The following is a 15715-nucleotide window of genomic DNA, read 5'->3' as shown; positions in this document are numbered from 1 at the left end:
TTTATTTCCTGTTAATATGTGAAGTCCAAAGGCATTCCATTGTGTGTGTTTGAAGAATGAATTAACAAGTGAAGCGTAACATTTTTCCCCAAACTGCAGGGATACATTTTTAGAGCAATGTGAAAGGATTTAGATGTGTGACTTCCAATTACCTTAACGGCAGCCATCTGCTTCAACATCAATACATCATGCTGAAATTTTACCCCATGCTGCACATAAGTAATGTAGTACTTTACGATAGGCCATCTTTATCAGTCAAGATCTAAGAAAGAGTATTTTTTAAAGATAAAACATTTTGCATTTGTTCTACCAAGGCCTCCATAAGAATATTATTTATTTTGTCTGGAATAAAACCAACAAACAGCAAAAGTAAGTAGCACAAACCTCTCTCCTCTGCTGCCTGTTTTATTTTCACTGTAAAAATAATCCTCTTGTCAACAGTATGAGCACGTATTTAAATTTGCAGAATCACACAGTAAAGGATACCATTTCAGATTAGTTTCAAATACTGCCTGAAATCTGAGACTAAAACACTTCTCCCAGCTTTTCTCCAATAAACATAGCAGGCTATACCTTCAACAGCAGATGAAAACTCACCTTATTACAAAGTCATGGCTATCAATCTCTTTTCCACATCCACTATCCAGAAGGATACCAGAATTCCCAACAACTGCACAGGTTTTAAATCGGCGATTCTTCATTGGGGAAACTTCAGGGAGAAGGCTGTGCAAATCCTGAGAAATGTTAAGGGTGCGACGTCTGTCCAGTACATAATGGATTACATCTCCTGGCTTGAAACTGCTTTTGACCACTGATATATCTCTTTCAGCATCCAAGAATCGAAGAATGTTTTTTCTGGGTTGATAGAAAAATGCAGAGATAAAAGACAGCACTCACTGCTCATGTGGAGTCTATCTATTAAGTAATACTATTAAGTAATACAGACTGTTCAGTGCGAACAAGGTAAAGCAGAGGGCAGACAGTGTCAGACAGACTAAGGAGTAATTTCCCATGCTCTAGGATGGAGTTAGAGCAAAGCTGTCAGGACAGAGCTGAAATCTTTGTTACACTATGACATATAAATACTACAGTGATAGAGCTTAATGACCTTCTATAAAGGCACTGAGAGACCAAGGGAAGACAATTTTGGAAATTGGAAGGCATACTATTTTTGAGTATTCTCCAAAACTTTGGAATAAACACATATTTGAAATAAAATCAGAAACATAGTTAAATATATGAGGTATTCATGATTTAAGAAATAAATGCTTCACTACCATCACATCTCTCAAAAATCAGCTTGGTTTAGGAATACCCATGTTTTCTTATAGATTCTTATTTTACCACAAGAAAACATTCAGTTTAGTGTAAACTTGATCCTAATTAACTGAAGTTCAGCCAAAGTTATCCTAATTAACTTGAAATACGAACACCCACAGTCTTTTGTGCCAATTTAAGCAAAATTAGCTTAAAAACATGCTGCAAATTAAACTACTGCAGCTCAAGGTCTAGTCAAGCTGTTAACTGAACTCACAGAAACACTTATGAACTCCGTCATTGCTTTAATGATCAGGTTAGCCCACCTTTTATCTTTCTTCTCTGCAATTAATTAACTATTAGTTGGGTTCAGACAAGATGAAGGTTTAACAAGCTACCATGGGTCAAGAGAACTACAGTAATGAAACAGTTGTATACTATCAGCACACAGCAAGTAACAGATGAAGAATGTCTGCTTAAATGTCAGCTGAAAAAGTTACAGTAATAGTACGTGCTTACGGGGGGCGGGGTGGGGGAGGGAAGGGGGACGACATGGGTCTAAAAACCCACACACACTAAATTGAAAAAAGACACTTTTAATGACTGCAACTGTATAATGACTGATACTTGCGCTGGTCATGTTGAGCAGCTTTCAGTACACACTTATCCTTGCTGTAAAAAGCTTAAAAGGAATACAGGTCAGAGTTGAGCCACAGCTAGCTCAGGGTTGCAAATAAGCTAAACCTTACAGGCTGGTGTTAATCCCTGCTCTGCAAAGCATGTTTGTTTGTGAAGACACATAAAGACCACATGTGAACTGAAGCACATACTGAAGCAGAATAAACGTAAGGAAGAGATGGGGAGTGCTGAGCTGGGGCAGGGTTCACTATGTGTTAATTCAAACAGAACTTCTGCCTCTGCAACTCTAACAAGACAAGCAGAAAAACAAGAACTTTGTATTTTCCACAGCTGTCAGCAGGTGAGATGAATTTAAAACAGAACAGACATTTGGTTGAGTAAGAGAATGCTATTTTTACGTAATAAGCTTCTACAGCAGAACTTCCTTAGAGGAGATCAAAACAGGAAAAGATAACTAGAGATGTCACTAGCAGTTGCAACACTGACTCAGAGACATAAAGGGGAAATAATCCCTCACAAGTAAAAAAGGATGAACTATCGGAACACTATCCTCATAAACCATTGTGTCATTGCTTCAAGACGAAAGAATATGTCTGAATCTTGCAACCAGTGATACAAAATACTTACCCTGAAACTGATCTTATAAGCCACAGAGGAAGTGAAAGATGCTAAAAATATTTTTTCAAGTATATCCTCTCGTTTATCAAACTTTGACCAAAAAAAAAAAAGAGCAAAAGAAAGGAGGCTGCCTGGGTCTGTCTGTTATACCTGTCATATATGAATGAAGCTGCTTCAGACCAAAGACAGCTTGTGCTGAAGCATATGAGGGACTTAATGGAGAAGGATAAACAGTCTTAAAATCCTGAGTGTCTAAAGCTTTTGGTAATACCAGGCAAAAGGAAGATGAAGACTTCACTTCAGCCTGTAAGTTGAAAGACTCTCCATGGGTTTGTGTTAAGCTTCATTTTGTGGATAATTTGCAACAGATACAGAAATTAATACAAAATGGTAAAGAGCAAGAAAAAAAGGAACTGGCCAATCTAGAAGTATTACAAATCACTAAAATGATTCATGACATAAGAACAGAGCTAAAAGAGCTGTGACAGTAAAGGACAAGATGAAGGCATCAAAAGTTAGCATCTGCTGAATATCCAGACTCACTTCATATGCACTCTGACATGAGAAGGGGTGACCACAAATGAGACTCAAAAAGCCAAAGAAACCATGAAATGCACAGGATCCTTGGGCTCTGCATAAAAAAAGTCACATGTGATCACCAGAAGATTCACTTTAATAATCTTAAGCACCCATTCCTGATACCTAGAATGAATAGTCCTAATACTGTTTCTGTTAGTAAACAAATAAAATCATAGAATAGTTAGGGTTGGAAAGGACCTTAAGATCATTTAGTTCCAACCCCACTGCCATGGGCAGGGACACCTGACACTAGACCATGTCACCCAAGTCTCTATCCAACCTGGCCTTGAACACCAGAAGGGATGGAGCATTCACAACTTCCCTGGGCAACTCATTCCAGTGCCTCACCACCCCAACAGTAAATAGCAACATTTGTGCATGAAATCTTGTGTATTATTTTAAAGCATAAGTGGAAGGCAGTGAAGCTATGCAAACAGTGCCAAGAAAATAAAAGTGCCTTGGCTTCCACTATTAATTTGGTTACTTACAGTAAAAGCTTAATTATCTATGTGCTCACACATGCTCATATAAGTCCTCCAAAGGGTTTCAAGTGGATCTGAATTAATTAGACACTTATTTAAGAGCACTGAAATTTCCAGATGTCTAAGGAACTTATTTTTCAATAAAATATTGAGATGAGCAAAAGTCACCGAATCTTAGTATCTTCTCATCTGTTTTCTTACCTAAAGTCGTCAGTAGCGCATTCAATTAAATGTATGCACAGGTATTACAGTATACATAAGAGTCCTTGTATAGGACATGCAAAATAATGCTGGCATGAAAATATTTTAATTGATTAATTTGACTGTATCCAGATATCTTTTAATAATGAAAAAATATATAATTAAGAATGCAGACTTCATGCTATTGTTTTAAGTTCCTCTGTGGTACTGACTCATCTGTACCATGGGGATAGAAGTACTTCCCATTTTCATTTAAGTGCTGAGACAAAAAAAAAACACCAAGGGATATGACAAAACCTGAAAGTACATACATGAGTGTCTCAGTCAGTCTTGATCCTGGCTAATAATAAGAACTTGTTTAAACCTCTGTTCTGTCCCACAAAGAGCATTGGAAATAGCATAACAAGGTTATTCTGATTAAATAGACCTGACAAAATAATTTAAAATAAGTGCTAACCCATACCAGCTGCATATAAAATTAAAAAGTAAGCGGCGTTAGAAGAAGAAAAAAAATGATTTTTAATAAACCCTGAAGCAGAGGTGTTCTGCAACCTTAAGCTAAAATGCGTAAAGAAGTTGTTTTCTTTGAATTGGTCTTCAAGCTTTGTTTTGATAAATAAAACTGTATTAAGGGTGTTGCCTGAACCCTCTGTGGGCAGGAGACGCAGATGTGGCTCCCCCAAGCAGATGTGTGCAACATCTTTATGTGACTCTCAAAAACACAGTGTCACTATCTGTGGTTGACCTAAGGTTCTGCTTTTGTAACCAGAAACAGATGTTCATAATATTTGAATACCAACTACAACTCCCAGTTATCTGATAAAGTACATGTAACAGACAGCGTTGAAAATGCTCTGAAAGCTTTCCAAATGCTGTAAATACGTATTGCTCTGGGGTAACATGGTGACATTCTTCTGTTTATGTGCATTTTCCTGGTTTTATTTTGTACTATAGCCTTTGACCTACACAACTATTATATATGGGTAAACTCTCCCTCACCTGCCTCACGTGTGTGGATTAAGGAAAGAAACTAAATCACTTAAACATTTAACAAGTAAATGTATCATTTTTATACATTGTCAAGAACACTGAAATATGACCTTCAACACTTTCCCTGGGAAAATAATTCCTTTTGAACAAGATAATGCCACACATCCCTGCTGCTGGGGCATCTGGACTTGTCTGGACCCCACCCATGAGGGGACACCCCTGAAGTACATCCACTGTACCCAGGAAGCTGGGCTAACTCGCAAGCAACCACATTATGGAAACAGAGGACTATGTGATTACCCAGTCTACACTCTGCCCCCACTGAGTATGTTCCTTTATCTATATACACAGGCCAGGTTGGAAGGGGCTTTGAGCAACCTGGTATAGCAGAAAGTGTGCCTGTCAATGGCAGGGAGCTGGAACTGGATGAGCTGTAAGGTCCCTTCCAACCCAAACCATTATATGATTCCATAATCCTATAATACATCAACCCCAGTCTATGTCTATCTAATATACTCCTAACAACCTCCTGTGGCGGGGACTCAGCAAACTCTGCATGAAGTCTATGTCAATGCTTCCCTAGCCCTACCAGCAGCACCATACTGCTCATGCTAGCTCTGGTCTTTCCCACAGCAAATGAAGACTGTTCTTGTGCCTTATACCTTGCCTTTGGAGGACAGACTATTCTACTGTTGGCAGTACTCTTCATTTACTTGATGCTAAGAAGCCATCCATTTTCATTCTTTTCTTTACTGGATAAGTCATGTGTTGTAGGTCTCTACTGCTCTAGTTGCTCTCCTGCAGGCTTCCTCTGACTGATTCACATAGGTCTTTAAGCAATTTGACTTTTTAACCCTAGCAAGCCTGGACACTGCTTTGTACTCCCAAACTGGAAACTCTCATCCTTTGAAATCACCAAGAACTACAACCTGGGTAAAGCATACCTTTAGCCAGCTGAATCAGTTTAATTAAAAAAAACCAAACAAAAGAACAAACTGTGGTAACACAAGGTCACAGCCTGCCCTTGAAGACGGCTGGCTTTAACCTGATGGACAGGGAGTTTTAAGAATATCCCTTCAAGGGAAGCAGCATTTAGAATCATAAAATAGTTTGGGTTCGAAGGGGACTTAAAAGGTAATCTAGTCCAACTGCCATTTTGGATTAGTTAAAAAAAAATGCCTAACTTCAGCTAACTGTGGAAAAGTTCCTGGTATTCCTTAGCCCACGGAGGACCCCACAAACATAAGTTCCCGTTCCAGCCCTCTTCATGCCCTTTAGGGCACCCCATTCTCCCTTGATCAGAAAGGTCATTAACTGAAGCAACTACTAGCACAAACCTTCAGTGGGGATGCAAAATGAAAAGAGGGCTTTTAAAAAGAGCATGACTCAACTACTTCTTGCCATATGAAGGGCAGCTGTATGTCACTTTTTCATGAAATTAAGCAATTTAGAGTCAAAAGAAAGGCATCAAAAGTGTTAATTACTCCAACTTGCAGTGAACATTGACCTTTCAGTTGAGGAAAGGGTCTAAAGAGGCAAAAACCCCTTAAGGTTTACTGTAACTAAGAAAGGCCCAGTCTTAAAGACAAGAAGCCCTGAAGGAAACAATGCAAGTGGCCCCAAAGTGTTGTTTCAAAAGCTTCACAGCAATTGCACTGCTCCAACACCACTTCAGCATTTACTGCTTACACTTCAGGGAGTTATCATAGCTGGTTTATATTAACTTGAAAGACAAACAGTGATAATAATCTGAACTTTTCTGAGGAGGAAGTTGCACTTTTTTTCTGATGCTGTTAACATCTCAGGAGTTCTGACCCTTTTCTGAAAGGAAAATTCCACTCACTTGAGTTGTCTGTTACACTACAAAGCGATTAAATGCATCCTCAACGCTTTTTTTTTCTTCTTTTTTTTTTTGCCTTTCCCTGCGATTCAAAACCTTCATCTGCTTCTTCCAACATAAATGCCCACATTAAATCAAAAATAAGGCGAAGAAGAAAGTCATATACTGAAACATCACAGATGTGCTGGCATTAGTCCTGTGGGAAAGACCTCCTCAGACATGTTTATAGTATCTCAGCCAAATGTCTCCTTTCTGACAGTACAGCCTTCCATACAACTGAAATGTCCTGATTTCCATAACTGGAAAACCTTCACATTGCCACAGAAAGTAGAAAGGACTTTAGACACAAAACCTTGCAGGTAGCAGATTCTCTCGCCTTTTCATGACTGAAATAATTCAGACAGAAAGGGAGCCAAACAAGAAGTCTTGTGCCTTCCCTTAGGCACAGGCATTACTAATTTTTCTTTAAAGTTGTTGTCAAGCAGAATGTTTAGAAAAATTACAAGACAAATCATGATTGGCAAGGCAGCAAATCTGTTACAGTCTCAAGTAATTAATAATACCTATAATTTCCCCCTGAATCAAAGAAATTCTATCTCTTTCTTCTAAAGCCTGCTTAAAATCCTTAAGAGCCTGCTGCCCTCTCAAAATCGTTGCTACATTCTGTAGGCTGACACTAATGGCTGCAAGGTCACAAAGAACATCTTGTGACCTATGAAAGCTACTCATCCCCTCCAAGGGATCCTGATGAATCATAGAACAGTTAGGGTTGAAAAGGACCTTAAGATCATCTAGATCCAACCCCCCCTGCCATGAAGGAGTTTTTCCACTCATTGACTCCTACCTGAGCCTGACCTCGTCAAGAATTCATAGGACTTTTGAGGCTGATAGACTGGTCATTAACCTGAACAAAAATAAGATGGCCAGAGATGATGCCCATGGTCAACAAAGCAAATAGCAAAGCATAATATTCCAGCTGCCAGGCAAGGAGGTACAGACATAACAGTGACCAACAGTTCTTGCACAAAGCAAAACTATCAAATATCTTCTATGTTTTAAAATTGCTAACGTGGGTGTCAAACTGACATAAGACTCAAAACCAGCTGCCATTTATGCAATTTATAGTAAGTTTTATGAAATGTGTTTATGCTGTACACTAATGGTTTTACAAATTACTTCTCCACTGCTAAGAATCACTACATTTTTGTATATTATTCAACAGGCACTAGGGTTTTTTTGTTTCACTCTTACTGTTATTTGCTGTTGTCAACCTTACACCACCAGAACATCACTGTTCACATTTACAGTTCCAATAATAGAGTATGAATCATCTTCACAGTCTACACAGTGCATGTAATGTACTTTGGAGAGCTGAACAGTTAGTTTAACCATGAGAACACTCTAAGAGACTGCTAGACACAATGGAAGTTAGTTCTGATGGTACATCTCTAAGTGTAAAAGTATTTACAGCTAAGATGCTTCTTACTGCTGTGACAAGGAACAAAGGTGTACAGTAAACTGCCTGTAAAAGTGAAAGAATGCATATCAATTAGTCAATATCAGAATGCAAAAATTATCATAGGGGACTGCTTTCTCAGGGAAAAGTATGCCAAACTTTCCTTCCTCAATGCTGAGTACCGTAACTGAGTATACTATGCACACTATCAAAAAGGATTTCTGGAAAGAATAGTATTCTCTGGTAGCAGTGATTCTTTTCATATAGTTCATGTAAAATTCTGGCCTCTGTCACATACTCTAAAATCTTTTACTGGTTCAGTGAAAATGCCTGCTCTCTGCCCCAGTGTTCATGATGGTATAGCTATTTCATCTCAAAACAAGACTAGCAACGTGGACATCTAAATAACCTCAGCATTATGCTTTCTACTGTACAGAAGAATCATTATGCTGATAAAGTGAAAGCTTGACTGCTTAAACCAGTGTACAAGACATACGCTTTATTTCATTGTTCTACAGAGACAAAAAAAAAAACAAAGAAGCCTTCACTGTAAAATTCTGAAAAAATACCACATAATCACATCATTTGTCTGAGAACATGTTAGTGATTTATAAAATGAGAAAACTTTCCCCAATCCAACAATAAGGGAAAAAAAGTAGTTTTGAAACTCATTATTTTAGCAGATTGAGATGATACACATGTTGTAACGGGCTTAGAAAAATCTAAAGCATTCTCTACTGGTTTGCCTCTTTGTCTGTATTTTGCTTTTGGATCAGGTGAAAAATGAACAAAACCCAAGCTTCATTTTCTCTCAATTATAATCAAAAAGTAATTGCAATATTTTTACTTGTTTGATGTTTGTCTTGAGTAGAATTATGAATTGTCATGATTCTGAAATATGACAATTTTTCAACAAAACAACTGAAAAGGTTTATATGTCTCTACCTATAGTCACTCAATGGTTTCCAAATCAATTTACTTCACAAGTAAATTCACAGCATGCTATTTTCTTCTACTTGTCAGAACCATAACCTATGATCTGGAATTTCAGCGGTATTATTCTGAACTTACTCTGTATTTCTCCAACTTAAACTGGCAGTTAAGTGCATACAAATTTTGAATATTGTTACCGATACAGAAAATCTGCTTATCTTTCCTGGACTACCTTGGAGCAGAACTTAGCCTTTATGGAACAGGCTGCATCAGAAGGGACGGTCCTGGAAGAAACAACATTACTGAGCTGCATTTTAGGGCAACCACCAGGCCTTCACCAGTAGGAAACCCAGGTTTGGGGAGCAGCCATGTGCCTGATTTCTGCCAAAAATATATATTTTCTATTGTTTTTCACAGAATGTGATGTTCCTGGCTCTTCACACTGCCAACCCATGCTCCATAAATTTCTCTTACTGGCCATCCTCCCAAATAAGACAGGGAAAATATAATTATGCTTAAAAACACTAGAGGCTGCTGCTTCTCAGGCCCCAAGGTGAGTAGACCCACTGTAACTACTAAGACACACCAGAACTCATGTTAACTCTGCTACTGCTCCTTCCCACCTCAGCATTACCTTAAGGCTCTTTTCACCCTCTAAAAATTTAGAAAAAAAATCTGCATAAGATATGGCCACTGTCAACATGAGAACTTATGATTTGGGCCAGCCACAGATAGGGTTGGATTTGCAGCACCTGATATCCTAGCTCTTGACTCCTTAAGCTCCCTTCGTAGTTAAGCAAGAAAAATTGGTATGTTCAGGGTACTTCCATCTGTTCTATTGCAGACCTTCAGGATGAAAGGAAATCACATCCTGAAAGGGCTAGTTTCACACCTCTGACTGTAAGAGTCTTCTAGAGAGTTCTAGAGAATTCAAATGTGACATGCATCATATAGATACTGACTGCAAGGGTCTGATTGACATGGCCAGATAAAAACATTTTATTTATTCTTATGAAGGATGATTGACTTTGGAGTCTAATGAAGTTTATTTGCATTTAACACTGAACTCTGAACTCTGTATACAGTTATATAACATCTACCTGCAGCCATAAATCAAACAACTGTTTTCCAGAACTCAGGAATTACAGGCATTATGAAATGAAAAGAATTACAGATAATACGTAATGAACTGCTTTTATCTAGAACACTCACCTTATTTCCATGACCAAAGAAGAATTGATTCTCCAACCTTCTACAGCACGGTGGAAGATTGAGGAGCCACTCTTTCGAACTGTCTTATCAGAGCTATTGATCATTGATCTACTCAAACTCAATTCACCATCTCTGCAATGCAATATAGAAAAGACAGAATTACATCAAGGCTGAGTCTGGTTATAAGAAATTTATGTCACAAGCACCAGTGATACATACATTTATTCACAACAAAAAGAAAGAATTGCCTCTCTGTTTGCCAAAGCAAATAAACTATACCTGTGAGAAATGTATGGGACATCTGTAACTAATACTTGAATATGCAATTTAAGAGCTTATTTATATTTATATTTATAATGAAATAGGTGTAATAATAAAGTCCAAATTGTGACATTTGACCCAAACTTTACTATGTTTGTGAGACATTTTCTGAACTTCCATATTCCAGTACTAAACTAAGAATTAAGTGTTAACTTTCAAGCCTTTGACCAGCAATACAGCATACAAACTACAAAATTGCCTCAAGGCTTCCTGAAACTTTCGTATGCATACATCTAAGCAACCCCAGCTGTCTTATCCTCTTCATCAGTCTTAACATAGTCATAAATTTTGGTAAGGTAAGCTTAAAAAAATACAGTAAGCTGTGGGTGATGATCACTGAATATGTGATAAGGTATCACAGTTTTAGCAGAGAAGCTAGAACAACACAAGCACAACTGAAGGTGTTAGGTCTAAAATCTGATTTTAGCTCCATAGGTTTCTATTGCCTTCCATATTGTTCCCATTTGGATGCCAGAGCAACATTCAGCTGAGGTCAGACATACCTGTTAATCATTCTACCACACAGAACACATTGTAACAGTCACGCAGAATAGTAACAGTAACATATAGAAATCTCTTTACCTGTTAAATATGCATGCTCCAAAATACTGCCAATAACAGTAACTTCACTTAGTTTGCATACAGAACTTTTGACCAGCCACTCAAACAGCAAAATGGAAAAGATGTGAGTCTGTAAGCTTTCTAGGGAATCACTGACCCTTGCTTCCGTGTGACTGTAAATTCTTAAAACAATTGGATCCTTGCCCTTAGAAAGAGCTATTATTGTGTATACATATATATATATATATATATATATATATGAAGTAATAATATTTGCTAAATTATACAGCAAACTAAATTCAAACTAACCTGAAATGGGACATTAATTAAGCTAAATTAACAAAACTGGCAACCTAGTCATTTTCAAAAATTGCTGTGATTGCAAAAGCCCTGTAACTAATAAACTAATATTCTACACCCCATTAAAAACAAGCCAGCATTACTAGCAAAGCACTCCCTCCCTCACCCTCTTTACGCCAACGCTCTGAAGATTGACATTGCACAGGCTCGTGGGTAAGACTGCCACCTACCGAAAATCTTATACCTACGTTACCTGAAGTTGTAAGATCTGTATGTAAATTACATAAATCACTAACTTGAGGATATGGAAGGATGCTGCACAAGTCCCTGAATTCAAAAAAACAGAATGTAGGTAATGCTTTTTGCTATTTTAAAGTGGTTTTTTTTTCCTTAAGAAAATTCAATAATGGTTGTAACTATATTTATTACTTATATTTTCCAGCATAGAGTTGACACATCTAAAAGATTACCAAAATACTTCCAGGCAAAGCACTCAGTCTAGAAGCACTACAGAGGTGTCTCCATTTTATGCTGGGTTAAACAATATCCAGTAAGCACTTGAACAGTAACACAGTTGACAAAACTTGACAACAAAACATGTTGACAACACCTAAAGCACCTCAGGCTTTGAAATATGGTTGTCTTCCATATTCATAATTTAAATCTGCAGTGACCTACAGAATATGCAGTAAAACCACATTAAATTATGTGATCAGGAAGTAAAAGGAGTTCCTAGGCACTTTGTGTTAAAGTTCTACAATGAACACAAAGGTGTTCACTTACAGGATCCTTTCCCTTTTATTGGGAAATTTTATTTAATTGTCACCTAAAGTAATATTGAATAAACTAACAGATAAAAAATTAAATTTACTCCACTTCATTGTGTAAACAACTGTGAAATAAATTCGGGCTACTTTGTATCTTCTAGGATCACTGCAAATCCTCTCTGATGTAAAGGAAAGGCTGCCAAAGTGTGACAGCAACTTGTGGCTGACAAGTATCAACCACTTGGAATTACATTGCCTCAGTGACCAATCAGACAAGTATTATAAGACTATATCTTCTCATAAAGACAGTTCATTAAATACAAATAACTGTTTTCAAGCATATGCCACATCAGCAGCAGATTACACGCATTCCACGCAGTAAGTATGTTTCACTACTTAACTTTTAAAGGGACATTACTATCTAGAAGGGCATGCTTTCACAATTGCTGTCCTAGCACACTTGCTACAAGAACACAGTGCATACTTTGGAATTGCACATTGCCCATTTTTGAACGTCTGGGATTCACCTGGGATTAGTGTCACTAATAATAACCACCTCACACATTCACGATTCTATGTTGCTAGTACTTCTGGAAGTAAAAAAAATCCCACAGAAAACTGACTTTGCTTGCTCATGTGGCCAGTCAAAAATAACCAAATGGCATGAGCCCTTCCCTCAGGAGAAAGGCAAGTGTGACATCTGTAGTGGCAGCAGACACTGGTAATGCAATTGGGGGTCTTTTTCCTACTTCATTCAGTAATAGATGGGACGAGAAGCTGGGAAAAGAAGCTAGATTCCAGTATCTTTAGCCAAAGCACGAGACTGCATAAGAAGTCCCATACCAAAGTAGAGATATCACTAAATGACCCGGCAGAAGTACATTACAGCTATGTTTCAAGCTGTGTTGTTAAGGATATACATATTTATGACTAAATATACTTATTTTCTTTCTTTTCATATTAAATCATTAGTTCATTTTAGTACCTTTTAGATCATGAAAACAACATCGCAAACTGAAGAAGGCTTTTCTGTTTCTGCAAATATATGGGTTCTACCTAGCGACTAATTTCTGAATCATTTTAGTAGCTACCTCTAGTCTGACAAGAAGGAGTACATATTAAAATATATGGGTATCTTTAATGCTGAATGTCCCTTACACTTATTTCCACACGTATTTTTGCACACCTACGACCCCAAAACTTACGTACATCTTGTAAGCGTGCTAATACCACAGCATCACGGCAGGAACTAGGCTTACAACCAGGCTTAGCAAGAGGGAGTTAGCAGCAAGTTCTGAACATCTTTTAACACCAAGGGAAGTAACCATCGCATCATTAGCAATGCAGCCCGACAGGCGAGGCAGCCCCTGCTCCGGGGAGGTGCCGGGGAAACTGCCGCACAGCTGTCCCCAGCTGGGCCCTGCTGCCCACACCCTGCTCTGGCAAAGCTGGGGAAAAGAAATGCAATTTCTGCCTTTAATACTGGGAACCGCAGGGCACGAAGTAGGTTGTAACTGTCCCAGGTTTCTTCAGGCCCGTACACACACTTACAACCTCTTTATTCCTCTTCTCCAAATTAAGGCACGGGCTTACACCAAGGAAGAATCTCCCCCACAATCAGTCTGCACAAGCAAACAAAGTGTGAGCCTCTTCCCCGTGTTTGCTGATTTCACCAAGCCACCGCGGAATTTATGCACCCCTTCTGCAAAAACGAAAGAAAATTACACCCCTCCAAGGGAAAACAGGCTCAGCTGTAAACACAGCATCTTCACACGGCAGCTGCAAGTTGGGAGAAAACTGGAGAATACAGGCAAGCACGTACACAAACATAACCTGCAACACAACTGAGATGCAAACGAAAACACGGAAAGGGACTTTCCGCCTTTTATTTTCAACAGAAGACAGGTAGGAGAGTGAAAATACTTACCAGGGTCTCGGCGACAGACCAAGAGTTTCCAGCGGAGGGGCCTCGGGAACTAAGGAGGATGTCCCGCAAACATCCCCAAGGAGCACCTAAGTTAAGCACAGCTCCCAGGCAAACTTTAAGGACAGAGAGGCAGGAGCACCTGGAACTGCCAGCGGCCACGCACCTCGGCGCGCTGTCCCCTAAAGGCTCCCAAAGCAGGAAACGAGGCACAACGCGCTCCGGCAGCCGCCACCGTTGCTCTATCACGCCCGACCCTCGGAGAGCAGCCTCGGGCAAGCGAATTCCGCGGTTCTATAACCAGGGCTGGGTGGGAGCAGCACCGGGCATCCCCCGCCCGTCCCCCTCACCTCTAGCCGCTGGTCTCCGACACCTCAACTCGCTCGTAACCCGTCCCGCAGCGGTACCCTGTGCCGCACAACACCCTCTCCCCACATGCTTTCCCCCAGCGCGACCTGTGACCAGCCACAGCCGGGGGAACCTGAAGAGACCGCCGTGGGGCTACGGAGAGGACCTTAGACAGCGACACCGACCCTCGGGGAGCCCTCCCAGCTCGGCGCCCCACAATTACCCGGCGAGAGCTGCCTCCTGACGCTCCTCGGTCCTCGCTATTTCTTTTGTCTTATAAAAGATGAGGAGGAGACTTATCGTGCACACAGTCCACCTCTTCCTGACTGAACGCATGTCTTCTGCGAAACGCGGCGGTCCCCCTCCCCCTTTTCCTTTGTTTGTCAGGGGTGTGCGGAAAAACAACTCCACAGGCGGCACGGATCGCCGAAAACACAGTAATATTTCTTTTCTTCTTCTTTTTTTTTTTTTTTTTCAGAAACTGTTAAAGGAAATAAAAATAAACCCCAAGGCGGGCGCGGGAGCCTGGGGCTGCTCGCAGCTAAGTTTGTCTTTCACCCTGCTCTCCCCTGATCAAGCAGCCGGGCTCGCAGGCGGAGGCTCGCCGTCTTCGGCCGGGGGCACGGGTGTGTCGTGCCGCTGCCAAGACGCGCTCCTCCCTCTCCCGCCGCCGCTGCCCTTGCCGCCGCCGCCGCCGCTGCTGCTACCGCTGACGCCCCGGCTCCGCTGCGGCCCCCTCGCGACCGCGGCGGCGGCCCGGGGGCGACGCTAGCACCGCCCTTCCCACGAAGGGGCTGTGGCGGCCGGAGCGCGGCCAATGGGCGCCGCGCGGGGCGGGCACCCAGCGCTGGGCACAGGCAGCGGCCACGGGCGGTGCCGGGTCCGAGCTGAGAGAGACCCGAGACTGGAGCTCAGCTCCTGTTGCGTCCCCGCTGTGTTTGGGGAGCGGCCGCCTGGGGCACCTTGTACCGCGTCCTCTGCTGAGCATCGGAAACTTTGATCAGGGACCGGCTCTGCCGGTGCCACTAAAGGAGCATCACACTTCCTTTCCTGAGGTGGTTTATGGTGTTGTTAATTTTATATTTAGTTACTTATTTACTCAGCCCTGATGGAGCTTGAATGTTGGGTGACGTTTTCCCATGCCCGACACCCAGAGGGAGAATGCGGGGCCAGGGGGAGAGAAAAGGAGGAAGCGGCCGCCTCTGGACACACTCCCCGGGAGGTTAACCCCAACCCCGGTCAAACCTGCCGCCCAGCCCTCGCTCGCCGTTCCGTTTACACGGTGTC

General features: G+C 40.9%; 1 protein-coding gene across 2 annotated transcripts in view; it reads right to left on the bottom strand.

Annotated features, from left to right (window-relative positions):
- The window catches only part of ST8SIA4 (ST8 alpha-N-acetyl-neuraminide alpha-2,8-sialyltransferase 4), a 53043-nt gene extending 37911 nt beyond the window's left edge, over positions 1 to 15132 (bottom strand). Inside the window, exons 1-3 of one of the 2 annotated variants that reach the window (XM_062628505.1) lie at positions 14652 to 15132; positions 10208 to 10339; positions 598 to 855 (exon numbers count right to left, since the gene is read on the bottom strand). In XM_062628505.1, coding sequence (XP_062484489.1) covers positions 598 to 855; positions 10208 to 10339; positions 14652 to 14764 — 503 coding nt within the window. In that variant the 5' untranslated portion in view covers positions 14765 to 15132. Of the gene's footprint in view, positions 1 to 597; positions 856 to 10207; positions 10340 to 14430; positions 14481 to 14651 lie in introns of those variants that run through there. The other variant, XM_062628506.1, reaches the window with a different exon arrangement.
- Between the last annotated feature and the right edge of the window lie 583 nt (positions 15133 to 15715).

This window comes from Pezoporus occidentalis, unplaced genomic scaffold, assembly GCF_034315485.1.
Source record: "Pezoporus occidentalis ecotype Australia unplaced genomic scaffold, CSIRO_AGI_Poc_V1 ctg319, whole genome shotgun sequence".
Taxonomy (NCBI): Eukaryota; Metazoa; Chordata; class Aves; order Psittaciformes; family Psittacidae; genus Pezoporus; species Pezoporus occidentalis.
The sequence above is the reverse complement of the archived record's forward strand: the minus strand, read 5'-3'. Positions and strand labels throughout refer to the sequence as shown.